Here is a 27737-nt window from a genome sequence, read left to right as displayed (position 1 = left end):
TGATGGGGTTTTTAGACTAAATTAATGAACTCTCAGGCTAGAGTAGCAGAAGCAGTGTTTAAGGTCAGAGAGAAATAAATCACACTAGTGAGTACAAGTCAGATTACATGTAGAGTATTCTATTCCATTCTGGAAGATTCTAACAAATTGGAATACATGTAATGCAGTCCAGAACTAGAAAGCATCCAGAAACCATATGACATCAGGGCACTGGAGAAGTTTATCTAGGAGTAGAAAGACCCAAAAAAACAAAAGCCACCCCCTAGTATTTGAATGCTCTTGGCAATTGATCCAGGTCCAGTGGTACAGGTGTTGGTAAGAAGCAGTCTTTGGTGCTATCTTCAAACAGAAGATGGAGGGCTGGTGAAGAAAAGAAGAGAAGGCTCTTCATGTTGAGAGGAAGTAAAGATCAGGTAAGCCCTATCCAGGGGCCCTTTCCAAGTCTAAGGCATCTGTAATTCTAAAAGACTATGTCCAGTATAAGGAAAAAAGAGAGCAGCTTACTCAATTGCCATAGGTAACTTTTAACAGATAGTACATACTTGATGTGCCCAGCTCTGTACCAAGCACTTTCCACATGGGGAAACAGAGCAGGACAGGGCTTATAGGATTTCAGGGCTTATAGGAATTCAACTTTTGAGAAATGATATGATACCATTATTACATGACCAAGTGTTTCTGAAGTGCTTCTATTATCCATAGAGAAGGGGGTAGGGGAGAGAGCACAGTGCTTAATGTCAGGAGGAGGGCAAGAAAAAAATGGAAATAAATTCTTCATGCTCTAGGCAGAGCAACTAATAAAAAAAAAACCACTAATTTCAAAAAGACATATGTACCCCCATGTTTACTGCAGCATTATTTGTAGTAACCAAGATATGAAACAACCTGAGTATTCATCAATGGATGAATGCATAGGGATTATGTAAAGGTGTGTGTGTGTGTGTGTACACATATATACATCTATAATACATATATACATATACATTATATATAAATGAATACTGTGTTTTATATATATAGGAATATATATATAAGGAATATTAAGAATATGCATATACATACTATAGATCTATGGATAGATCCGGAGGTGTTTAGGAATCCTACTCAGACATAAAAAGAATGAAATCTTACTATCTGCAACAACATGGATGAAGCTTGAGGGTATTAGGCCATGTGAAATAAGTCAGAAAGAGAAAGAGAAATTTATGTATTACTTTTATGTGGAACCTAAAAAACAAAACAAATGAACAAAACCAAACAAAACTCATGGATACAGAGAACCAGAAGGGTGGTTGCCAGAGGAGAGGGGGGGGGGGCGGTCAAGTGAAATGAATGAAGGGAGTCAAGAGGTTTCAATTCCAGTTATGAACTATAAACAGAAGTCTTAACACTTATGGCCAAATTATCATCGGACACTTTAAGAAACAAGCCTCAGTAAGCCTTCAGATCAACTGTATATTTGTACATTTCAAGGGAATGATTTAAAATGAATTGTAAAGAGATGGCTTTGAGAAATGTATCTAAGGGGAGGAGTGGGGAAAGGGCTAAATGGGTGAAGGGGGAGGAGACAGAGGCTTCCAGTGACGGAATCAGTAAGTCACAGGAATAAGAGGCACAGCATAAGGAATGCAGGTAATGATACTGTAATAGCGCCATATGGGACACATGGGAGCTATAGCTGTGGTGAGCACAAATGCGTAAGCTTGCTAAATCACTAAGCTGTACTCCTGAATCTAATGTAACATCGTGTGTCCGCTATATTCAGCAACAACAACAAAAGACTAGGGGGTGTGCCTGGCTGGCTCGGTCAGTAGAGCATGTGACTTGGGGGTGAGTTTGAGCCCCACACTGGGTATAGAGATTACTTAACAATAAAATCTTAAAAAAAAGAATATATATGTGATTTGATAAAAAGAATACTGCTTCTTTCACCTTACCAATAAAAGTAATGGCTCTAATATAAATTCAACATTTCCTACAGACTTAGACTGATCTATTCCTACTAGAATTTACAAACGTGTTTAAAACAAATACTTCTACTTCATGAAACATGGCATAAAATCTCCTCACTTTCTTTTCCAAATCAAAATTGGACACAAAACCTATTTTTATGGGGAGACACGTGAATAGAGTTCCTCTGGTTTTGCACCCAGTGGTTCTCTTTGGAACACTGGGGCACTGTAGTTATAAAACACAGAATTTTCCAGCTAACAGAAATACTTGGAGAGCAAGTCAAGCAGCTACAAGGTGCCACAAGGACTGGAGAAAGAACCAAGGAGCCCATATACTCAAGATCTCCTTGGAGTCCTGTCCCCAGCTCAATTCCAAGTTCCTTCCACTCAACCAAATGCCAAGAAAAAAAAAGCTTAATTTTTTTTAGTCCTACATATTAAGATTAACCAGAAAAGGTGTTAGAAAGCATCATGATTTTCACTGGCTTTGATTGTTTGCCATACTACCCATATTGATTGAAAACTACTTACTTCCAAGGCATAATACACTGGTTTGTCTCTGCCAAGCTTATAAGCCACTGTGGTCAGAAGGCCATGCTCAGAAAATACACACTGTAGGAAAGAGAAAAATATTTCAGTAGCCAGGAAAATAAAAAGATAGCAGAATAGTATTTTTTAAAGCTAAGATGACCTAAGTACAAAAATAATTCAATAAATATGTAACAATTTAAAAGAGTCAAAATTACCAGTCTTAAGAACATATTTAAACAGTACAAAATGTTTATTCCTTGATCCAAATTAGATTTGCATTAAGAATCTGACATAGCCTTAGTATAGATATCTCACCAACAATCAAAAACACACATAAAAATTTCAAAGAACCTAAAATAGTTCTTACTAGAGCCACTTAAATTTCCTGATTTTCGTAATTTTTATTGAGCTCTAAATTAAACCCTAATAAAGATTAAATAAAATCTGCAGAATAAGTAACTTAATAGCAAATTATACTCGAGCATTATTTATATGAAGTTAGAAAAGACTTTCAAAACCAACCTTGCGGCCTGTATTACATAGTAAGAAACAGCCCGTTCCATATCTATAGTTGGGGGAAGAAGAACAGTGTGACAAGGTTATTAAAAATAAATCATGAAACATCAATAATACAAATCATTTAAACTGACATACAGTAAGTCATTATCTTCAAGTTTTGGACAATTTCCAAAAGTTTACAAGCATTACATATTCCTTTTGGAATAACGTTCTGAAGACTAAGTCTAGAAGAAAATGTACTTCGTGCAATCCTAATGGAAAAATACAAGCATAGCATTTAGTGCCTAGTCACAATCCAGAGCTGTGTATAAAATATCACCAAATGACAACAAATTCTACATCCCAGTTCCAGTGACATTGCTTCTAACCCACGTTGGGGCTGGCTGCTTAGCTCTGTCCTTAGTACAATCCTGAACTGCTATCTTCTGCTATCTTCTGCCCTAGAGGGGGGAGGCTAGGACCAGAATGCGGGAAAGTGGAGATGGACCTCTGGGACCAGAGTGGCATAGAGAAGAAAGCTACTAAAGGCCTCACTTTCCCATTCTCTCTGCAGGGTAGGCCATTCTAACAGGTGGGAGGGTCAGAGCGAGAATGGAACGTGGCCGCCCTGGAAGAAGTGAATTTATTTTACGGCAGCCATATAAAGTATAAGCTTTGGACTCTGCAACAAGTCTGGCATTTGGACGTGAGTGAGTAGTTTTGACCTGTGCCAGGCAGAGAAGTAATCCAAAGTGATACCAGTAAGGGTCACTTCCATGGAGCTGGCTGTGACTGTCACCCTTGGCACTCTACAAACCATTCTGCCAAGGCTTGGGATCCCTCCTCATGAGCCTTGCTGTTGTGCAATTTGATATTCCAGCAGGTGGGAAAACAGGGAGCACTCAGTTCAGTGCCAGGCAGAAGGATCACAGCAGAAACCACCACTAGTAAGCACTAAGTCAGCAGGCCCCATCATGTGCGTATAAAGCAAATAGAAACAAAGGGCAATTTTTTTTTTCTAGCAAACATTTTTCCCGGCACCACTGTTGTGAATAAGAAGTAACCAAAGTCGGTCTATCTCTTTTCACTCAAATATATTCTTTGCCTATAGACAAACAGCCAACACATTCAGGGAGCATGTGATGAATGAGTATCTACATTTTTAAAGACACCAGTCAACTAAGATTATGTATGGGTAATAATACATTTATGAAGGAAAACACACAAATCACAATACCCTTTTATTTCCACAATGCTGGAAAAGCTATGAATTTAAGTTAATCTCCTTTAATAAATATTCTTAAAAATGATTATCTGTTTCAAACCTTAAAAAGTTAATTACCTATTTCACATTTTTAAAGGAGAAGTCTGTACCAATTTAGCCCCCATATTAACACCCTGCACACCGAACAATAGTATATAAATCTGAAAGTACCAAACTGACACAGAGGCTCAAGGAATTTAATAAAACTGAATTCTTAAGTGAGTATACTTCATATGTAATTAATGAGCACTGCTACCTATAGGCCACAATCTGCAAAGCAGTACACAGGCAATTATTTTCCTCTGAAATTTTATGATTTTCTTCTTCCCAGACATCAAACATACATGGAGCTTTCAGCATTTATATGGGCTGCCTATCCTTTCTCAAGACGGTACTGTGTTTATTTTTTTTATTTTTATTTTTATTTTATTTTTTATTTTTTAAAAGATTTTTTTTTATTTATTTATTTGACAGAGAGAGATCACAAGTAGGCAGAGAGGCAGGCAGAGAGAGAGGAGGAAGCAGGCTCCCCGCAGAGCAGAGAGCCCGATGCGGGACTCGATCCCAGGACCCTGAGATCATGACCTGAGCCGAAGGCAGCAGCCCAACCCACTGAGCCACCCAGGCGCCCTCAAGACGGTACTGTGTTTAAACATCCCAGAGAGATGTCTGACTTTTCGAACCTCTGTGGCAGCGAAGGCTGCCCACTCTCCCTCATGGAGGAACCAGCCAAAGCTGGACCACAGGAAGAGGGTGAATGGCCCCAGCCGAAGCCATGATGGTCGAGGCTTCCTTTAGAATACTTAATGCCTCTGGGGAGAGAGGTCATCTATCTTAGGTTCTTGTCCTTCAAAGCAAAACTAAATGTTCAAATAATCCACATTCATTCATGAAAAATCAGGAAATACAGAAAAGCAGAAAGAAAAATGAGAATCACCCATAATCCGTTCCTCGGCACCAAAACAGAGATGGGCTTTCCAGTGAATTTTGAGCTACCTGTCTTGTGCTCCCTGCTGAGGTTTGAAGAGACTGAGTCAATTCTCAGCCCCACCCTCTGCAACCTCTTTGGACTTCATCTTGACCATCGCTTCTCTCTCATTCATTTTACAACTCCCATCTGGTCTCTACTCAGACTCCAAAAAATGCAACGCACAGTGGCTGCGGAGGTACTTTGTAAGCCCTCCCTGGCTTAGACCAACCTTCCAGGACTTGTGATAATACTTCCACAGGAAGGGAGTCCAAAGAGGAGAAAAAACCAACAATTTTATAGGGAACGTCCCATGTGCTCTACACCGTGCTAGGTACTTGACAGAGGAGAGAGACCCTCTGATTTACTAGCACTAGCATGCCTGGCAAAGGAAAAAGGGCGGAGGGGAAAGAGCCTAGTTTTCCAATGTGTCTGTTGACTCCTGGTACAGCTGCCTAGAAGCCAGAAGAAAGAGATGTTCCCAGACCTATGCTCACGCTTGTTCAAGCTCTCTCAGTCATAACCTCAGGATACCTTGATCTGCAAAGACTTTACCAATCTCCCCTCCTCCCCGACCAAACCTCACGCAGATGATGTCACACTGTCACATGAGGACCGCTGAGCACGCCAGACCACAAGAGCAATTCATCAAAAAGGTTAGACATTCCATTATCCACAAAAGAAGAATTTAATCACTGTTGTTAACATTGATGACAGAATTAGGAAATCCTCTAGAAAAAAATAAATGTAGATAGTCTCCTGCTTGGTCAATGTGCTTCTCTCCTACAGAGAGTACAGTAACACAAGAGAGGTTCAGAGCCCCAGCTAAGTGCAATCAGATGGATCTGGGGGCCAAGACCGCTTATTTCACTTACTAGCTTAACTATTCTGAACATGTTTTCTTATCTGAAAAATGCAAGAAATCTTATCTCTTAGATATGGGGCTTGTTACAGATTCCCAAGTTAGAGTAGTAAGGAGACAAGATTAGGAAACAATTCACCAAACCTCTACTTCCATCATTCCTTCTACTTCTTTTTTTTTTTTTTAAGATATTATTTATTTATTTGACAGAGATCACAAGTAGTCAGAGAGGCAGGCAGAAAGAGAGGAGGAAGCAGGCTCCCCACTAAGCAGGGAGCCCGATGCGGGGCTTGATCCCAGGACTCTGGGATCATGACCCGAGCCAAAGGCAGAGGCCTTAACCCACTGAGCCACCCAGGCACCCCTCCTTCTACTTCTTGTAGAAGGAGAAACTCTAGGTAATGAGGAGAAAGAACAATGCCAGGAAAACTGCATCGAAAATCCCGCAAAAATATACCTTTACAATTTAGTGAGAAAGACTAGGGCAGGAACAGTGTATGTGGAGAAATATACTTCATTTTGAAATTTTTTCTTTATGTTAAAAAAAAATTAAAGATTTTATTTATTTGAGAGAGAGAGAGATAGCCAGTAAGAGAGAGCATGAGCTGGGGAAGGGTGGTGGGGGTTGAGGGCCAGAGGCAGGGGGAGAGCAGACCATCTCCGGCCTCCCCACCCTGAGCAATAATGACAGCATCACCAAAGAAACTTCTTTCTTTGGAAGAAAGATCATTCCACCTTTCATGAAAGGGAAACTGTATGACTTTGTTTTATTCTAACAATTAAGAAGGAGCCTCAAACCTCAAAGCACATGGGAGTCTTAGTAAGCAGTATTCTGTAATATTTGGAGAAAGCTATGAATATTTTATCTCCATATTTATTTTTCCCAAATTACTTTCATAATGAATATTGGAAACTTCATATGTTGCAATGTCTTATTTCAGAACACCTTTTTTTAAAAAAAGAATTTATTTATTTGACAGAGAGATAGAGAGCACAAGTAAGCAGAATGGCAGGCAGAGGGAGAGAGAGAAGCAGGCTCTCCAACAAGCAGGGAACCTGATGTGGGGCTCGACTGCAGGACGCTGGGATCATGACTTGAGCTGAAGACAGATGCTTAACCACCTGAGCCACCTAGGTGCCCCAAACATTTATTAAAGTATTCTCTACACCCAACCTGGGGCTTGAACTCGCGACCCTGAGATTATGAGTCACATGTTGTACAGACTGAGCCAGCCAGACGCCCCTGAAACGTAGTTTATATCATGGCTCTTCCTCCCCTCTGCTCTGCCCACCTCCACTCCCCATCCCCACCCAACCAAAACCATTAACCCTTTAAACCAAAATTTAGTTTCTGGATGAAAAATGTATTGAATCAAGATCTTTTCAAGCCTCAGCAGTGTGTTTACATATGGTATAATGTATTTTATTTGAAGAAGAGAAGGAAAACTAAATGGCAAAAAACTTACTGGAACTCCTAAGCTATTGATTTTTAGCCTGGATGAACTTCAACAGGTTTTCCTCATTCAAAGGACCAAAGGGATAAACAAACAAATCACTACTAGTTTTGGGGTCTGTTTCTTCAACTCACGTATTTTTGGCTTGACCATCCTGGAAGCACATTTGTCCCACCAATGCAGCAGACTGGTCCCCCAAACACTGAAAGCATAAATGACAATAAAGAACACTAAGACAGTGCCATTACTTTCCCCTTTAGAGCAGCCATAGGATTTATTTTTCCTTTTCTTCTTTATCAAGGAATGACCTGTCTTGATTTATGCATTGATTCCATTTGGCCATTTCCCCATTTCCTAATATCCCCTACAAGATATTAGGTATGGGAAGGAAGAGTTAGAATTTGGTCAAAATGTTCCCAGTGGCCCACACTGTGTCACCTAAGAACAAAAATCAGCCAATTCTGCCGCTTTCACCTTTCTTCCATAGTTTCAGAAGGGGCAGACTGATTAAGATAGAGGAAGAAGTCCCCTCACATGGAAGCAGGTAGGGTTGGGGAAGTAGCAGGGAGAGGAAACTTACCCCAGATATTGGCACACCTTCCAAGGCCCCAGCTTTCTAATAAAATTTTAAAAAAGGATTATGAGTAATCACGAACTATTATCTCTACTAACACAACTGCAACAGGAATGAACACAAACAACAACATGCCAGAGCATGTGGGCAGACAAGAAAAAGCAAGTGTTTCAACTACATATGTGGTTCAAGGACAGATACGAGACATATTTCTAGAATGACAAGACAACACATGGTATTGGTGAATGGACGTCAAACACTGGGCTGGGAATCAGAAGACAAGGGGTCTACTCTTGGTTAGTTAGTGTTAAGTCCCTGAGCAGGCTGCTGAAACCTCTCTAGGTCTCAGTTTCTTGATATATAAAATGGAGTCTAGGTAACATGAATGCCTAGGTCTGATAGCTCTTTGTTATCGTTGCCATTAATAAGGAAAACACACACATCCTTTAAAACAAACATATGAATAGCTATCAAACTGGCATGGAACAGCCTCAGTTTGGAAGGTTGTATTTTACCAAGTATCCTTCCTTATCCAAACTGCTTTTGAGAGAAGTAAGAAACCCAAGAGCATTTGGGTATTGGCTATTATTTGTTCATAGCCGACATCATTTTTCAAATTTAGATAAGCAAGAGTTAATTTAGGTCACACATAGTGGTTTTTATTTAGATCAAATATGGCTAGCATTCCAGAGAAAAAAATGAGATTTAAGTGGCTGTGTATTTTACCAAACTTCATTTTTTTTTTTTGAAAATTCTAATACAAAGCAATTTCTACTGGTATTAAGGAATTAGGGGGAAGGAACGTGATCCACGAAGTAGTGTGATGTACTAGGAACAGGGCCAAAAAAAACCTTTCTATGGACTGCCCCTTTGGTCTCCCACTGGTGAGCCTCTAGGAGCTTCAGATTCCCTAGCTAGAAGAACAGAAGCTGCCTCACATAGCTACGATAAGGAAGCAATAGCATATATGTGGAAACTTTGTACAAAATAGAAAACATCTTCTAGATGGTGGATATTATTTTATTTCTTTCATGCCTTCTGTTTTATTCAAGACCTCTCTTTTTTATTTGCTGGATATACTCTTCGGAAACCTGAACCTGGATAATAAGCAAAGGGTACACTTCATAAGGAACTGAAAGTGAACCCGTAGGAAAGCGAGAGGCTGTCTATCTTCATATAAATACGAGAAGGCTTTGCTGACACTATGGAGGTATTATCAAACTACCAGCGGGATCTACTCATGTGCATTCCAGCACATAAAGCGCTCCTTTTCCTTCACGGGGGGTGGGGGGGGTCTCTGGAGGATTCCTGGGAATATCCTCTGGTGAAGCATGCAGAAAAAGTGACAGTGCATTTCCAACTAACTAGTCTGAAAGGCTGGTCAAGTATCACTCACAATAGGCATTTAGGACATTTAAAAACCACATCTAATTTCCCTGTTAACGCCAAAGCCCAAAGCACATCACAACTGTACTTTGTCATGGGAGTATCAGAATTTCTCATTCCAGGAAACTAGCTTAGTCTTTTACTTTGAAACACCGCTTTCAGTCTTATGGGAAACTTAAAAACAGACATGACTGAGTTTAAAGAAAACCTAGAGCTTGTCTAGAGCTTCTAGCAATTTGGAGGGTCATGGAGACTCTAGATAAATCTGCTTAGTAAATGGACTTCTTCTTGTCTAAAACTAAACGGAAATGCACTGTATCTTTTCCAAATGAATGGGAAGCATAATTGGTGGGCAACCTACTCACCAGGCTATGAGAGATTTTCTATAGTCAGCAAGGGGGAAAGGAGGACAGAAGCACAATATTTTAAATGCAAGAAAAAAAAACTCGGCCAGTAAATGCTTTTCCAACCATTCTCTAAAACTGTTTCTCAAGGATAAGTTTTTTTCTCTGACCCAACGCAGTCTGTAGACAGCTATGAAGTCATCCAAGCACTTTTACTGCAGTTGCGCCGTGCTTCTCTTAGAAACTTCCAGGATGCTTTTTTAGAAATGAAATATTTACGAACTCTGCTCAAGCTTTATCCAGAGCACTTAGTAATCAACTCTATTATTATTAACTCTATAAGTACAGTTTCTATTATTTGTCATGAAATGTCTAAACAATGTATTTTTCTGGTAACTGGCCTTAGACATATTTTTAAATTTTATCGTAAATTCTAGATTTTTGTGCTCAAATACCAGTTCAAATCCTCCTGGAGGTTTTCATCCCTGATGTGTAATCAGAGATACTCAATGATGCTTAGCACACTTTTTGCTCAAAGTACTTTTTCTCCCAGTTTTAGTGAAAGCAACAGTAAAATGTCCCTTATGGAAACCAGTTTCATTAGCAATCACAAATCAAAAACAGACTCTTTTGTTTTCAGTTTCTTTGCTAAAGTTTTGCTCAGGCTGACAAAAAATCTAATAGAAAAATGTGGTCTGGCCATGAAAAGACATACAACAGGAGAAAGAACAATAAAATGTGAAGAGTCCTTCCTCTAAATTGTAAGCACAAACTACTAAAGTTACTTCAACTAAAAGAATAAACAGGCTCAAACATTCCCATGCCACCCTCTATAGTTAATTATTCCATTAATACTTTGAAAGTAGAATACTTAAAGAACGGCCAATTAAAGTTTATGAAATATGAAACCAACTGGTAAAAAGGATTCTAAAATTTTTAAGTTATATAACTATTTAAGCAGCACTAAATTCTTATTTTATATACTATCACACTTACAGAAAAGTCACAACTCTCAAACTAGAAAATGTCACACAACTGACTTTTGAATTCTGAATAGTAAAGATTTTTTTAAATGAAATTTTTTTTTTTTTTTTTTTTTTTTTTTTTTTTTTTTTACCATTAGGCCATAGATCTCAGAAGAACTCCGGACATTTGGAAGAATCTTCATCGGAATTTCAAAAAATCTGAAAAACAGTAAGACAAGACTGGTTATATAACACTATTTTAAATAAATATCTAGAAACATTTATATGTTTTTAAAGACAAAAATGTAAATAGCATTAGAAATGGACATATTTGAGCGTGGAGTTAAATAATAAGCCAGCAGAACATAGTTGTATGTTTGGGTATTTATCATTCTATCTTTATACAAAGCCAGTAAAAAATAAGAAGCACACAGAAAACAAAGTACTTTTTTTTTTTTACAAAGTACTTTTCTAAAGAAACCTAACTTCCTAATCAAGACAATTTGGCCTGTTTGCTATATATTCAACAATAGTCTCTTTTTTGAATACACAGTATAGACTTATATATTATATTGAGATATCGACCAAGTTTGGTGCTCCATCAACATAAGAAAATAGTAAGATTTAGGTTATAAATAGTAATGGGAAATGCTTTTTAGGACAAAACACAACTCACTCGCAGAGCTCTTTATCCCATTCCAGAGAGTGAATGTTGAAAAGCATTGTCCTACTTGCATTTGTTACATCCGTACAGTGGACCCCTCCATGGGCCCCTCCCGTCAAACTCTAGACAGAATAAAAGGACAGGTTAGATTTGTACTAATTTGCTATTTATTTATTTTTATTTTTAAAAAGATTTAAAAATATTTAGATTTAGTTGAGAGAGAGAGAGAGAGCATGTGAGCAGGAAGAGGGGCAGAGGGAGAGGGAGAGAATCCTCAAGCAGAATCCCACTGAGCACAGAGTCCAATGCAGAGCTCCAAATCAGGACCCTGGGACTGTGACCTGAGCCAATATCAAATGTCAGATGCTCGACCAACAGAGGCACCCCCTAGTTTGTAATTTAATTTACACACTGTCAAGGGTCATAATCAGTAGCAGAGTGCATGAAGCAGGAGAATGGAATATGTCATTTAATTTTCTAGTTTTCAGCAGTGTCCAATAGAAATACAATGCTAGCTACATACGTAATTTTAAATTTTCTAATAGCTACATTAAAATATAAAGAAGGTAAAATTAATTTTAATAATACTATATATTTTCTTTAGTTCAATATAGCCGAAGTACCCTTTTATTTATTTAAGATTTTATTTTTAAAAGTTTTTTCAAATTACTCAATATTGGATAGAGATTACTTGAAAATACAAATTTACAACCAATATGAAATTACAACCCTGAAATCAATAGTTGTATGCTCCAGTGGCTGAGGAGACCAGGCACCCCCCAAAACATCCTTTTAATATGAAAAATTATTACTGAGACAACTTACCTATGTATTCATTTATTATTTTTAAAAGATCTTATTTATTTATGTGACAGAGAGACAAACAGCAAGGACAGGAACACAGGCAGTGGGAGAGGGAAAGCAGGCTTCCCATTGAGCAAGAAGCCAGATGTGGGGGCTCGATCCCAGAACCCCAGGATCAGGACCTGAGCTAAAGGTAGACGCTTAACCATCTGAACCACCCAGGCACCCCTATTTTATATTATTTTATTATTTTAATTAATGTCTACATCCAACACAGGGCTTGAACTCACACCCCTAGATCAAGAGTGGCATGTTCTACTGACTGAGCCAGCCAGGCGCCCCAACATTTCACCTACTTAAGCATAGTATATATTTTACACTCACTGAACATATCGATTATTTGATATTTAATATTTGATATGGCTAGGAAGCAGTGCTTTCTCATATTTGAAGTGTTTGGTAGCCACATGTGCTTAAGTCGCTACCATATTAGACAACAGCAATCTAGTAAACTGGTAGTTAAACCGAAAAAACATCAGTTTTGCTTTCATCTGTTATCTTTGGAAAAGGCAGTCTTACCACATTTGGCGAAATGAAATACATCAGTATGTCTGCCTCTTCAGGATCTCACAGAACTCTGTGCCACTGTTCTCTGTTTGTGATTTAGTTTTTTGGAATAACAATTCTCACTGGGTTGTGCCTACCCAAGTATGTATCCTGAAAGCAGAGTTTTAAAATCTCCTGTGTTAATACCCCCCAGCACTGCTGCTTTCTTTTGTGTGGGAGCAGTAAGAGGTAAGAAAGGAACAACAGAGCAGAAAAGGCATCTCAGAAAAAAAAAAAAAAAAAAAAAAGATAAGGCTTCTCAGCACCTATGCCCCCACCCTGCAGCTAACTGAGCTCTCCCCCTCAGCTCACAGGGGCCCCACCCTGCCTTACTCTGGTTTCAAACAACTGACTGTCAGAACTACTGTCAGAAGTATTTCAATGTGGCAGGTATGAAAACTGCGGGCCAAGAGAGCACCAACCCCGGTGTGGCCTGGCCAAGCACAGGGAGGGCTGGGGAATGCCCTTCTTCCTAGTGCTGGTTCTAGAAGATCTGCTCTGTGGATCTGGCAAGTGAAAACGGGGACAATATTCCTCTGAAGCTCTCCTGAATGTTGAAAAGATAGTCACATCCTTACTAAAGTAATTACAAATGAAATGATACGTGTGGGGATTTGCTTTACAATGATCCGTGGGGAGAAGCGTATGTGAGTGTAGCTGAAACAAGACTGGCCACAGTTGATTGCCGTAGCTGATACACTGTTGCACAGGTCCATTACACTATTCCCTCTCTTGGGTACAGTTGAAAATGCCCGTAATAAAAATAACAAAAGAACAAACAAAGAGAAAGGGGGAGAGAGAACATGTACTTTTGAGATAACTCTGGGAAATGTCTAAAATGTTAGTTTCTACTCATCTGTGTTCAGCTTAGGCAAAAAGATTATACTTCAAAATTCCATTATGATTCTTTCATATTATGGCTTAATAAGAGACAGCTGCGTAATGCTGAAAGCAGCTGCTAGTCACACAGGTGTTCTATTATGCTAAATAGCTACTTCCTTTAAGAAATGACCACTGGAAAAGAGCATATGATAGGCAAGAGGAAAAAGACTACCTAAACTATGAATTACTAATTAATTACCTAAATTACCTTTTCTAAGGATAATAAATATGAGATGTGGTTTTGGTAATCACCATCCATTTTTATGGCAATAAAGGAAGAAAAGTAAGGAAGACGTAGGCAAAAACGCCTTTTTTTTTTTCAAAGCATCTATTTAAAAATTTTTGAGGAAAAATTCACATTAGATTAACCATTAATCAGTTCAAAGAAGACAACTCAGTGGCATTTAGCACCCTCATGATGTTGTGCACCCACACCTCTATCTAGTTCCAAGATATTTCCAGCCCCGCAAGGGTATACTCTATCTATTAGTAACCATTACCCCCTTCCTTCAGACCCCTACAACTTCTATTCTACTTTCTTTTTGCAAAAATGCCTCCCAAACGGAGACTGAAATGTTCTGCTGTCTCTCAAGTGGCTTTTCTTAATAATTTTGCCAGCTAACAAGTTTCAACTCGAGGTGCCTGGATGGCTCAGTTGGTTGAGTGACAAACATTGATTTTGGCTCAGGTCATGATCTCAGGGTCATGGGAATCCACATCAGCTCCAAGCTGGGCATGGAGCCTGCTTAATATTCTCTTTCCCTTGCCCTCTGCCCCTCTCCCAGCTCATGCATAAACAACACACACGCGCGCTTGCGATCTCTCTCTCTCTCTCTCAAATAAATAAATAAATAAATAAATAAAGCCTTTTTTAAAAAGTTTGAACTCTTAGTAGAAAATAGAGAGAAGGCAATACCATCTAAAAGAATTCTACAAAACTTTCTCCATACTTAACATTATATTTAAACGTACCCAAATAAGCCACGAATCAATGGTCCCAAAAAGAGCTCTATCTTCTTCAACAGCCCTTTGAACTTTTCTCACATTGTCAAGGAGCCAACGAAGTTTCACCGCACTGAAGTAAGTGCTAAGTGGAAGGCCTGTCTTGGACTAAACACAGTCATGAAATTCAGCCAGCAAATTGAAATAAAACACCAAACCAAGAACCCCAACAAATCGCAAAATATTCAATGGCCCTAAAGTCAGTCCCATGGTAATATGGATAAAAATGATTTTCCTATCTCATGGCACAGAAAAGCATGTTCATGAACAAAGATCAGCATGGTATGTTTGCAGTTCAAAGAGCATCCACGCTGCAAGGTAAAGAGAAAATTAAATGACACAACACCCTATAATCTAGATGGTGAGCAAGTAGATGTTAGCTTTTGTATTATTATATACAGAACCTAGTCTGAAATTCTGCCTTTTCATTTTTTATTTCATGAAAGTGAAAATTTAAACTATTAAAAATCAGAGTATATTAAACAGTAACCAGATAATTTTATGTTTTAAAACACATATTAACAATATACTTGTATGTGTAAAAAATATAAATATATACACAAACACACATATTCAAATAGCATAAGTGGAGAATAAAGTAGAGCTCAAGGACATGCTAGAAGAAAGCAACACTGAGTCGCTCTGTATTAAGAAAGTAGTTGCCTAAAAACTCAGCGAGTACATTAAACAAAGGGAGGGTGTACTGAAAAAAGGATAAATGCTAAATATAAAATACATATGGGCTTATCAGTCTTCCTTGAGAACAGATCAGATCCAACTCTTGTTTTTGTTAGTACATTAAATACCAAACATATTTATTTATAAGAGCTGATGAAAGAGGTTAGGAGGATACATACATCAAAATAATGCAACTATCTTTCCCCTCCCCCAATCCTTAGTTTCCTGATTTATCCCCTAATTACAGTTAAGTGATACCTTCTTCCTTCTTATCTGCTATGGATATGTTTGGTAAGAAAATACAAAACAGACCAATACTTCAATGCACCCTCTAAGTTATGACTCTTAACTCATGGTTTTCTAGCTTTCCTAGAAAAAAGTAAGACCCGTACTCAAAAGTAAGGAGAGGAAATAAGTTATGAGATTATTCCTCTTTGATTTGAAGGACCAAGGGTCATCCCACAAAGTCAACAGTGAGGTAGTTGATACTATCTCCTTTTAATGATTTAGGCAGCAAGTTTAAAAGTTGCCTAAAATGGTACGACGTGGGGGGTGGGGTGGAGAGGGTGGTTGGGTTATGGACTTTGGGGAGGGTTTGTGATACGGTGAGTGTTGTGTAGTGTGTAAACCTGACAATTCACAGACCTGTACCCCTTGGGCAAATAATACATTATATGTTAATAAAAATAATTTAAAAATTGAAAAAAAATGGCACAGAAGAGAAAAACATGCATCACTTGCAGCAAAGTGTAGCTGGAGGTGGGGGTGAGGGTTGGGCAGGGTGACAATGCGGCACAGAATAGGAAATGGGTAGGGGTATATTTAGGACTAGCTTGAAGTTATTCAGGGGGTGAGGGTAGGGAATGGTTTGTTAAATTGCTACAATTAATGGGATTCGAACCCTAGTTTCGGAACCAAGAGCCACTGTTTTAAGAGACTCACTGACAAATATGAAGGGGATATGCCAAAAAAACAGAACTTCTTTTGAATGGTAGGAGAAGTGGGCCTTGACCTTCGTAAGAAAAATGCCTTGCCTATTCCAAAAATTCTCTCTCCCTTAATTCAAGAGCTCTACATATGGACTGAATTTTATGCACTTTCTATCAGCCTTCTTCATATGAAAAAACTGGAAGGAGTTCCGTGAGAAGTTGGGAGTGACTTTTCTCTCCCTGAATCCCAATGCCTAAAAACTCAAAAGCATCCAGAATTTTCTAGAAAACAAGTGGCAGTATGGTTTAAGCCACTGAGACACTTTATAATCCCCTCCAGACTATCAACATCAGAATACAAATCCTCTAATCCACCACAGGGCAAGAAGACAGAAAGGTAAATACTTGAGTTGTCCTTAACTGTCTGCAGAGAATAGTGTAACATATCAAATAACTACTGTGTAACACGATGTAAGGCCCAATTAGTCTTTCAGGTGAAATCTCTAAATCTTTTTTAAAAATAAGCATTCTTATAGTATACTTCTGAAGAGATCTCTTACCTTGACAAAGTTATTATTTCCTGGAATTCTTTTACTAAGATTCTCAACGGTAGACTGGGTTCTTAGGTCAAGCCACACTATAGACCAAAATATAACAACATATATGAAAAACTTCATTTAAAAAATCAGATCTTACTGAAATCACTGTCAAGGACAGGAGACTGATTAGTTTCCATAAGCAATTAAAATGCTGAGCTTTCAAAGGATTGAAATTAGAAAATTAGAAATGAATGGGCATATTGTTAGAAAAAAGAATAAATTTATGAGGAAGAATTTAAAGCTTTTATGCCAAATTACAGACCAAGTTAGGAGAACAATACAAACCTGAGGGCACTCATCTGGTATTGTTTTTATAGGAAAAAAAAAACCATGAAAAAAATGTTTTGGATAAGAAGTTTCTAAGAATACAGGAGTACAGAGAAAATCTCCATGCTCCATAGGCCAGTTGCCAGGGGCGTCACACACAGGTCAGGATCACTGTACTAGGTAAAAGCAGGTGCCTTATAGAACTTGGGAGCAATGTGTGACAAAGCACAGAACCTGGTACTATTTATTGAAGGAAAAAGTAAGATTCAGTCTCCCATGTATGAAATGCTTCCGTACATTACACTCCTCCATTTCAAAAGCAGGCTAGAAGCCAGAATTGTTCAAAGAATTATTTAAAGGTCGCCATTCTTGCTCCATGCTGGGTCATAAAAAATCTATTTTGGGAGATCAACATTATTTACACTAGCAAGTAGCTTCCACTTTCTGATCCTCCAGTGAAAATATTTCTCTTCTGCTTCCTGACAGAAGGCCTGAGAAAGAGAAGGTATCACACAGTACATAAAGCAACTGTGGAAGGTAACCGATAGGTCAGCGGAGTTCTGTTTGTCAGACTTAAGTTTTGTACTTAAGTTCAATCACTTTTAATCTATTAGCGGTCAGTTGTTATTTTTAGGCAGTGACTGTGCTCAGATGCCTCCTGAAAAGTCTCAGGCCCATAGTTTATTTAAAGGGCCCCAGGGAAGATAAAACAGGCTTGCCCACTTATACACGTGAATGCTGGCCACTTAATCACATAGTTTGCTTCACCCTTTTGACTATTTGACTATTTCATGTTTCAACTATTACATGTTTTTTACTCATGTAAAAAACAGTTCTTTTCGGTAGTGATTTTTAATCAGTTCTTTGTAATCACTTAAATTGTCATTTCCCCTGAGGGCTGCCTGAGCTTATTTTGACAGTGGCTACTTCAAGACCCGAGACTGGTTTCTGGGGCACCTGGGTGGCTCAGTCGGTTGGGCGTCTGCCTTTGGCTTGGGCTGTGGTCCCGGGATCCTGGAATCGGGCCTGACATCAGGCTCCCTGCTCAGTGGGGAGTCCACTTCTCCCTCTCCATCTGCTTCCTCCCCCTTCTCCCCCCATTCATGCTCTGTCTCTCTCAAATAAATAAATACAATCTTAAAAAAAAGAGTGGTTTCTGCAGGTGTGAGAAGCGGCAAGAAAAGGCTCATCACAGCTGAGGAAGGAGGCGGCAGAGAGGGACGCCAGGGGAATCCGTGGTCTGTCTCCCACATCTGCATTTGCTGCCTGTATTCCTCTTACTCCTGGGAACAGTATCTCAAATTCTCTTCAGGAAATCGTCCCTCCCTCAGTCTCAGGCCCGTGGTTTGCCAGAGATTCGACCCTACCCCCAGCTCCAGGACCATGCATGTCCCCTTCCCAGTGACTGGTTCAGTAGACAGTGTGTGGTCGAAGCAGCCCTACGGAGATTTGTGCTCCGTCTTCGGGAGCCCCTCTCCTCAGCACCACTAGGCAGTGTGTGGCTGGGCCTGCCGCCCCCACGAAGAGAGAGCTGAACTGGCTCCATCGGAAGCCATCCCAGAAGACTTGCAGGGAATTCAGGTCATATGGTCCAAGTCTAGAATCAAACAGCATCTGAACTAAGCTACTGTTTCACTACTGGTTCCGTGAACAAAAGAATTACTTTTTAAAACATTTTTCACTTTACTTAATTAGGGTTGTGTTTTCTATTACTTGCGCTGCGCTGTGACTGATGTGAGCCATTAGCAGCAGCTGCATGGAGTTGGCAAGAACTCCCCTGTCAAGGGCACCAAGGCAGTCTGCTTTTCACAGAGGGGCCATATGGCGTGACTGCAACAAAAGTAGACTTTCCTCACAGGCAACCCCAGCAGATGTTAACAGAAGTAATCGGGAAGAGGAGAGGAATTCAACGGAGAAGTTTTGAGTCTGTGATAGAATTAACAAACACATCTCAATTCTTCATGTTTCGAGCAACAACAGGCTGGGGGTTAAAAATCAACTGGGTGTGTTTTGACTACCTACTCTTAAAAAAGAAATAGGATGCATTAGAATGGAAAATAACAGAGTCTGCTGAACTCTGTAAGTATGTGGGACTTTTTAGTTATATGAATTTGATGAATCATGATGTAAAATATGTTCCTCATCAAGGAACATGAACAAAAGACCTGAAAGTCATTGTTCTGGGCTGTTTAATGACTCAAAGCCTCCTAGATCAGGACTTTTCTGTATTTTAATGTAAATAATCACTAAGGAGCTTCAAGATGGACCCCATTCCCTGAAATTCTAGAAAAGTAGGTCCAGGGAGGGAGCCCAGAAACACACCTTTTAAATAGGTGCCCATCTTCTAAGCAGCACTGTTCAGACTCCACAGCAGCAACCCTTACCCAAAAAGCACACCAGAAACCCCTGGAAAAATTTGAAATCACACATTCCAAGCCCTACCTTGCACGATTCCAGCTGCAGGTCTAGGCAAGGAAGGCCTGAGTCTTTCTACTTCTGCTATAAGCATCCCAAGTTATTCAGTATTACATACTAGAACTTGAGACGCTCTTTTCTAGGGCATGAACTTTAGGATATGCAGTTTGTTCCAGTCATTTCTTTAAAAACCAAGTGACAGACAAACTGGTGACCAGATGGCTCTCAAGTCCCAGTGGCTCTGGGACTTAACTGCTCCTGGACAAAGCCCATTTACGTAACTGGGCACTTTACTCCTCACTTGAGAGCTTGCAAGTATCCACAGCAGAATCCATAGAATTAACCCCTCACCGAAATGAGTCAAGACACTGGACGTGAGATCAGGAGAGCCAAGTTCTAGGTCTTCTGATTTTGCCACCAACAAACTACGTGACTCAAGCAAGTCTATTTGACCCCTTGTGGCTTAGATTTCCTGAATATAATAAAATAAGGCAGTTGAACTAGATGGTCTCCGTTGTCCCTCTCCTGCCATTACTCCGTGATCACAGAAGGCTGGCAGATTCACTGTTTTTACAGCCCAAGAGTTTAAGGCAATTAGAATACATGGAACGAATTAGTACGACTGCCAAAGAGAAAAATGGTCAGTGGTGGATATACTACCAAACAATTCACGAATGCTCAAAATTAATTGAATTAAGAACAAAACAATTAGAAAACTCATTAAAGAAGCTAAGATGGCAGAATTAGATTTGCAGAAAGAGAGACCAAAAGCTAAAGAGAAGACCCCAAGCTGGACGACCAAGCCCCTTGTGTAGATAATTTCTGAGAACAATCAAATGAAGCGCCAGATCCGCATCCAGCAGTGGTGGTCAATCTCCCCCAGCACGTCTGAGTCGGGAGGCCGGGGAGTGAGCAGAAGCCGGAGCACCAATACCTGAGGAAGTGCCAGCAGCCGGAACCGAAGAGCCAGAGCGAACAACGGCAACTGGGTCGGAAGGGCCGGGAGAAACTGGAGCGGCTGGAGCATTAGGAGAAATAATGGCAATTCATGCTAGAGGTGGCCAGATTCAAGGTGTGTGTTCTGTCGTCGACCACTGGGAAAATGGCAGACCACGTGGGCAAGTTCCCCAGAATGAGCATTTTCTACGCGTGTGAGCATAGAAAAAGCAGAGGAAGAGGCAGGGAGTGGATGGGACACGAAGGCAGGCCTGACGTCAGTCTCTGGTTCGGTCGACTTCGTCCGGGTGGACAAAGAGCAGGTACAGAATACGGGCTTCCACTTCTGGATGATTCATCCCTACCTCGGCCTACCTCGGCGCAGAGCTGCACCCTGGCTAGCAAAGCGGCTCAGCGGGTTACTGAGTGCTCGCCCAGGCCGAGACGGGGAACGGCTGTGTGCGGAAGCAAGCCAGACTGCCTGGGCTAGGGGCACCCAGGAGCGCGCCACGGTCTGTTGGGGCGATTTACAGAAGATGGGAGAAGGCTGCTCTGGGAAGGCATGGCCCCAAGAAAGTGTTTTCCTGATAAGGGTGGCAGGAGGTGAAGCCCACTGCCACAAACAGGAGAAGCATGTCCCAAGGGAGCAGGGAACTGGTAAGTTCCAGAGTAATTTGGGGGAAAAAGTAAGGAAAACCGATGCTAGGGAGTCCTGAACACTAGACAGCCTACCTTCATAACACGTGTCCCTTATTTAGACCCAGTCGATTGGATTTATATGGTTCCAACCAGGGCACCTGGGTGGCTCTGTGGGTTAAGCCTCTGCCTTCAGCTCAGGCCATGATCTCAGGGTCCTGGGATCAAGCCCACATGGGGGCTCCCTGCTCAGCGGGGAGCCTGCTTCTCCCCACACACACACCCCGCCCCCTCTCTGCCTCTCTGCTTAGGTGGGATCTCTCTGTCAAATAAATAAATAAAATCTTTAAAAAAAAACCATTTTAAATGGTTCAAACCATGAAGTGAGTAAGTTTAAAAAAACCCACTTGGAGGATGTGATAAACTCTCAATTGTGTTAAAGTCCCTTTGTTTCTAGTCTGAGAAACAAAGTTTTAAGAGTGAAGAGAAATGCAGTCACCTCAACATCCACGGACCAGGGTCAATTTGGTGGGAAGAATGGACTTTGAGAATATTCAGAAATTTGTATCAGTTCTGATTAGTCAGAACAATTAAAGGGAAAAGTACCTAAGAAAAAAATTTAAAATCAACCAGAAATAATCAGAATTATTTTCAATGGACTGGAAGCGAAGGCAAATAGCGAAATCTCCTCTGGGAGGACTGACTGTGAGGAGGAGCTACAGGGAGGACTAGGAGGGAGTTGCCCTGAGGCCCCAGGTTAAGGGGCACACCCTAAGCAAGGACTGCTGACAGTTACACAAAGTGTTATCAGCTCGCTTCCCCCCCCCAGAGACAGCATAATAGTCAACCAGATTTAACTGCTTTGTGTTATCACTTGCCAAAAGTTAAACTATTAATTAAGCTGGGTAAGAGGTCACTTGCAAAGGACAAGAGACTATAATTGATGACTGTCCCTCGCCTGATGACATCTTCAGAAATCTCAAGTGGCCAAAAGAAAAATGGAGTGTAAGGGAGGGAGGTGATTTAAAACATATATTCGCCACAAGGGGGACACTAAAAACTATTTCAGCTGCTAGGTGTATACATGGCAACATACCAATGACTCACGCAAGTGTGTGCGACCCAGGTAAACTCTGCATTTTTCCCAAGAACACCTGTCGTGGATAAGTCAATGATTCCATTTGGCATTTCTGGATTAAAAAGACCCGCAGCCAATTCAGAACAGTAGCCATGGCTACCACTTACTGAAACCTTCTCATCTGCTAGGCACCGTAAATACTCTACATGTAGTAACTCACTCATTTTTAATTCATGTCTAAGAGGTCCACACTTAAATTGTTAAATTGTCTCCATTTTAACTGTCGAGGGAACAGGCACAGAATGGTAGTAAGTGGAAAAGCCAGGATTTGAACCCAGAGTCTGAATCCAGCATGAAACCCCTACCATGCAGGTAAGCCAGAATGAATTCATTTTTTTTTTTTTTAAGATTTTGTTTATTTATTTGACAGAGAGAAATTACAAGTAGACGGAGAGGCAGGCAGAGAGAGAGAGAGGGAAGCAGGCTCCCTGCTGAGCAGAGAGCCCGATGCGGGACTCGATCCCAGGACCCTGAGATCATGACCTGAGCCAAAGGCAGCGGCTTAACCCACTGAGCCACCCAGGCGCCCGCCAGAATGAATTCAAAGTCTTAAATGGAATATAAAGAAATAGCAAAGATCGGAAACCTCTGAGTTGAAACCAAATCCAGTTTCTTTTTAAATTGGCCAGAGTTGAAGAATTCATTAATTGCAAAATACACAGATTTCTTTTTAACCGCAGACTGAAGGAAATGTAAGACATTCAAAGACTGGTAATAAACAACTTGAAATAAGGAGAAATTAAGTATATCTTGACCAAGCTGAATATTCTAGATCTTACAAAAATAAAAACATCTGCTCCTTTCCAAAGCAAAATAATAAAAACAAAACTACACTTTTGTTGTTTAAAACAAGTGTGCTTCCAAGTTTTAGGTAGCTTCTCATTTAGGGTTTTCTTTCATGCTGATCCTCTGAAATATAAACCAATCCCAGAAAAGGTTAAAAAAATTGAGCTCAAGGTCCTTCAGTGCTTGACAAATGATTACACAGGTTTAATCACTGGCCCAGGGTGAACCAGTACATAAAAAGTAACAAAGGCAAAGAGGATGATCCATGTTTATAACTGCATGAACAGTTGTATGTCATAGGGAACTTGATTTTTTTTTAAAGATTTTATTTATTTATTGGAGGGGCGGGGACAAGCGGGGCTGTGCTGAGTGCAGAGCCCAACATGGGGCTTGATCCCATGATCCTGAGATCATGAAATGAGTCGAAATCAAGAGTCTGATGCTCAACAAAATGGGCCCATGCAGGCACCCCTATTTTTATTTTTTTGAAGATTTTATTTGAAGTAATCTCTATACCCAATGTGGGGCTCAAAATTACAATCCCAAGATCAAGAGTCACATGTTCTCCGGCTGAGCCATAGGAAACTTTAAATCCAACATCTTAGGAAAGAAATGTTTGCCGTACCATTTAACTAAAGAAAAATGGATTGGAGAGAAATGATTTTTGTCAGTGGTTTTCTTTCATATACTAAAGGTCTTAAATCAGTGGCTCTTGCCTCCCTGGATGTAAGTCTTTAATATGAATAATACTTTAATATTAAAGTATGAGCTGTGCTCTATAGAAAGCTACTGGATGGTGCCGTGCACACCTATCCACTGTAACAGAGAATGACAACATCTGCCCAAGGAGGGAAACAGTTGTGCCATTCTCATTAGGGCAGAATATTTCACTGGTAGCATCAGTGAAATATGCACAAGAAGATATTAAACGCCACTGATTCAAGCCATTCCCCCCACTTCAGTGGTTCTGGGCTTGGCTGTGCCATTGTAGTTGTGCTCAGTTTCATTTGCAGTGTATTTGTAAACCCAGCAAGGTATGCAGACCACTAATAAAAGCTGGTTTTGGGGGTGTCTGGCTGGCCCAGTCATTAAGTGTCTGCCCTGGGCTCAGGTCATGATCCCTGGGTCCTGGGACTGAGCCCCACATTGGGGTCCCTGCCTAGTGGGAAGCCTGCTTCTCTCTCCCCTACTCCCCTTGTTTGTGTTCCCTCTCTCACTGTGTCTCCCTCTGTCAAATAAATAAATAAAATCTTTTTTTTTTTTTTAAGTTGGTTTTGGAAGAAAAAGGCTTGGAAAAATGGCAGGGGTTGGGGTAGAGGGTAGTCCTTGGAAAAGAATACTGATGAAGGGAGCACTAAGAGGGAGAAAGAAAGCACCACAGGGGCAAGGATGAGTGAAGACAGAGGAGAGAAGCCGAAGGACACAAGGGCCACAAAGGTCCTGCAATCCAGCCAGGCGGCCCATCGGAGTCAATGGCTACATCATGGCCCAGCAACTGCAAAGCAGTGATGCCCAGTGACACTGCTCATTTCAGGTACGACACCAATGTCTACCTCACAATTAACACATACATTCTCAAACTGTATGAAACAGGCCATCTGTGCCTCCATGGACTGATTTTTTAAGCTTTTTTTCTGTGCCTGTCACTGTATCTGTTACAAAAGACATCAGTAAACACATACACCTTTATTGCAAACAAGAAAAACACAGCCTTTCTCAGCTTTCAGCTTCTTCATCAAATGTATTTCAGGTCCACTGATAGAACAGGTACTGGGGGGTGAGTAAGCTGATGGCTTATTAAGGACCTCTGGACCATAAACCAGGCCACATAAAAAATGCAATTTTTAAGAAAAAGAAGTGTAGACTGCTTCTCTGGTTGGCTTGTCTATAACAAACACTGCTCGTAGGTTACATAATTAAGTAAAGAGAGATGAAGAGGACAGGCCTAGAGTGAAAGATTTATAAGAGAAAGGCATAGGGGAGGGGGAGAGAGAGAGAGAGAATCAAACGCACAGACTGTGGTATAAACAAAGACGAAGCTCAAAGACAAAGATAGGTGACAATCTGATTCTGTTTCTTCCAATCCCACCCTGTGTTAAGAGAAAGCTGCTGTAGATTTACTGTTGATATTCTCAACTGAGACTTGCATGGAGATATGACACCAGAGCGTTTCCCTGGGTGACATGAAATGTGAGGCAGAATCTATCCTTGTCATAATTTAGTGGCTCCCCTTCTCAGCTCATTACTCCTTCCTTCTCCTCCTTTTCTATTCGCTTTCCCTTCTCACTTCTAGATTCCTCTCCTGAGCCATGAGTCTCAAAGGCAAGCATGGTGACTGCCCAGTTCGTCACCAACTGCCTAGTAGAGCTTTTCACAGAACCTGTATGTACACAGAAGGGCACTTGAAATTTGTTGAGTCATTTACCTTCATTCCTACAGTGATGTCATCTGTAATAAAAAGGAGACTTTCACCTCTCTGTTAATGACTTGAAGTCTCCATCTTACATTTGAACAATCTCTTTATCCAAGAGCCACGAACCTAATTTCTCAGAAATGAGCTTTGATTACAAGTCTAATATTTACCTTGTTCAAAGAAGCCAGCCACTTTTCTCCCAGACTGACAGCCATTAAATCTTAATTTCTGTCTGTTTCCTGAGGCTAAAAATCTTGCAGCCCTGCCCCCCACCACCCCTCGCCACCCCTTATCTTTATGCCCCGTCTGATTTACTAACATACAGGTTGTGACTCCCTCAGAAAGGTCTTTCCAGTTTGCCTTCTCTCTACTGTCTTGGCACTAATCCCATCCACTGATTACCAGTCCCAACGAATCTCGTCCTTTTTAATGTACTTACGTACTTATTTGGATTTAAATGTCTTCTATTTGTCCTTCCTTCCTTCCTTCCTGTTTCACATTCCTTTTTCTTTCCTTTCCTGCCTTTTTTAAAAAAATCATTCAATATTCCTCTGCTATCAACTTGCTAATTATACATTATTTTACTCTCATTGCTTACCCTGGAGATTATTACAACATGCATCCTTTACAATACAAGGACCTCAAAAACAGTTTATAGACTCATCTACCCCAAGTTCCTTTCATGTACAACTGTTGCCATGTCTTTTAATTCTTAATAAATTTTGAACCTCCTAAGATGTTACTGTTTTATACCACCAAATTAGCAGTTTTTGTCTTTGCTTTTGTATTTCACCTTAATTTTCATGGGTACAGAATCCTAGATGAAGTTATGTTCATTTAGCACTTTAGAGATTTCATTCTACGGTATTCAGACTTACTTGGCTACCATTGAAAAATCAACTGAAAGTCGATTCTCCTCAAAGTGGGTTCTCCTGAAGGTCATAACCTCTGGCTACATAGTTTTTCTTTTTATCTTCAGGTCTCCGCATATGTTTACATATAACTTTCTGTGTTATTTATCTTGCCTGGGAATCACAGTGCTTCTTGAATCTGTTTCTTGCATCAGTTTTGAAAAACCTTACCGTTTCTCTCTCCTCTTCTCTTGGGACTCCAATTACAAGTATGTTAGACCTCCTCACCTTACCCCATCTTTCTCCCAGATTCTTTTCGGTTTTCTAAACCTTTGTCTCCCTGTGCTCTAGTCTGGATATTTACTTCTGATCTCTCTTCCAAATCAATTAATTCATCTTCAACTGTGTCTAATCTAATGTAAAACTCATCAACTGAGTTTTAATACAGTTCCAGAATTTGTGTTTAATTTTCCAACTCTTGGCTAAGATCATCAATCCTGTCAAGGGATTCCTTGAACATGTTGATTATGATTAAAGACTGGTAACTCTAATATCAGGATTTCTTATGGGTTGGTTTCTAAGATTATTTGTTTCTGTTGGTTTTTAGCCGTGTCTTGTTTTGTATGCTTAATTATTTTTTATAGAAAACTAGAAATCATATATGAAAAATTGGAGAGATAATTTTCCTCCAGGAAGGGTTCATTTTTGTTTCTGAAAGGAAGTTAGGCTAAGCGCATTAACAATTGTAGATCACCATAATCCACTCAGTGCTTTAACTTACTTGAATCTGGCCTCTAAGTCCTGTGATGGGTAGTATATTCCTACTTTACCTTACTTCAAGGGGTGGCCCTTCACAGTTGCAAGATTTTGCCCACATTTATCTCTACTCCTGCCAGCCTACCTTTTGCCTCCCTATTTCCATGAACCTATGAAAACGCTACTTAGCCTCAGATACCGCTCTAAGAATCTACAAGTATTTCTAAGGAATAAGCAGCAACAAATGCCAGGCTTATCTCTCTGGGCTTTCCCTCTCTCCTGGATTTTGGTCCCATAATTCCTCACTGCCTTGGGAGCCTTCCAGTCCCTCAGACAGTTTTATTTTGTTTTGTACAACTTCTCGAGCTGTTCTCGAGAGGTGCATTGGAAATAGCCCATTCCACCGTACGGGAAGGTAACTTTCTTTTATTACTCATTTTGTCCCATGTTACCCAGTGTACGGTTTTCAGTGCCCTCCATAGCCTCACCAACCCCTTTCTCACCAAACGAGAACACAGGCTTGAGGGTTGGAGAGAGTTATGTTCAAACTGTGCCTTTACCTCTTCTTACAGCTATAT

The 27737-nt window shown here is 40.3% G+C and overlaps 1 protein-coding gene across 5 annotated transcripts in view; it reads right to left on the bottom strand.

The window, feature by feature from the left end:
- Nucleotides 1-27737, bottom strand: part of GK (glycerol kinase) — a 77126-nt gene that overhangs the window by 23899 nt on the left and 25490 nt on the right. For 2 of the 5 annotated variants that reach the window (XM_059156950.1, XM_059156953.1), the window contains exons 5-14: nt 20578-20661; nt 16923-16999; nt 14726-14863; nt 11474-11583; nt 10950-11016; nt 9854-9871; nt 8109-8144; nt 7663-7730; nt 3006-3048; nt 2484-2564 (exon numbers count right to left, since the gene is read on the bottom strand). In XM_059156950.1, the coding sequence (XP_059012933.1) occupies nt 2484-2564; nt 3006-3048; nt 7663-7730; nt 8109-8144; nt 9854-9871; nt 10950-11016; nt 11474-11583; nt 14726-14863; nt 16923-16999; nt 20578-20661 (722 nt within the window). The remainder of the gene's footprint in view (nt 1-2483; nt 2565-3005; nt 3049-7662; nt 7731-8108; nt 8145-9853; nt 9872-10949; nt 11017-11473; nt 11584-14725; nt 14864-16922; nt 17000-20577; nt 20662-27737) is intronic. The other 3 variants (XM_059156951.1, XM_059156952.1, XM_059156954.1) reach the window with 3 other exon arrangements.

The sequence above is a fragment of the Mustela lutreola genome, chromosome X (assembly GCF_030435805.1).
Source record: "Mustela lutreola isolate mMusLut2 chromosome X, mMusLut2.pri, whole genome shotgun sequence".
In the NCBI taxonomy this organism is placed as follows: Eukaryota; Metazoa; Chordata; class Mammalia; order Carnivora; family Mustelidae; genus Mustela; species Mustela lutreola.
Note: the sequence above shows the minus strand (reverse complement) of the source record. Positions and strands in the feature narration are given on the sequence as shown.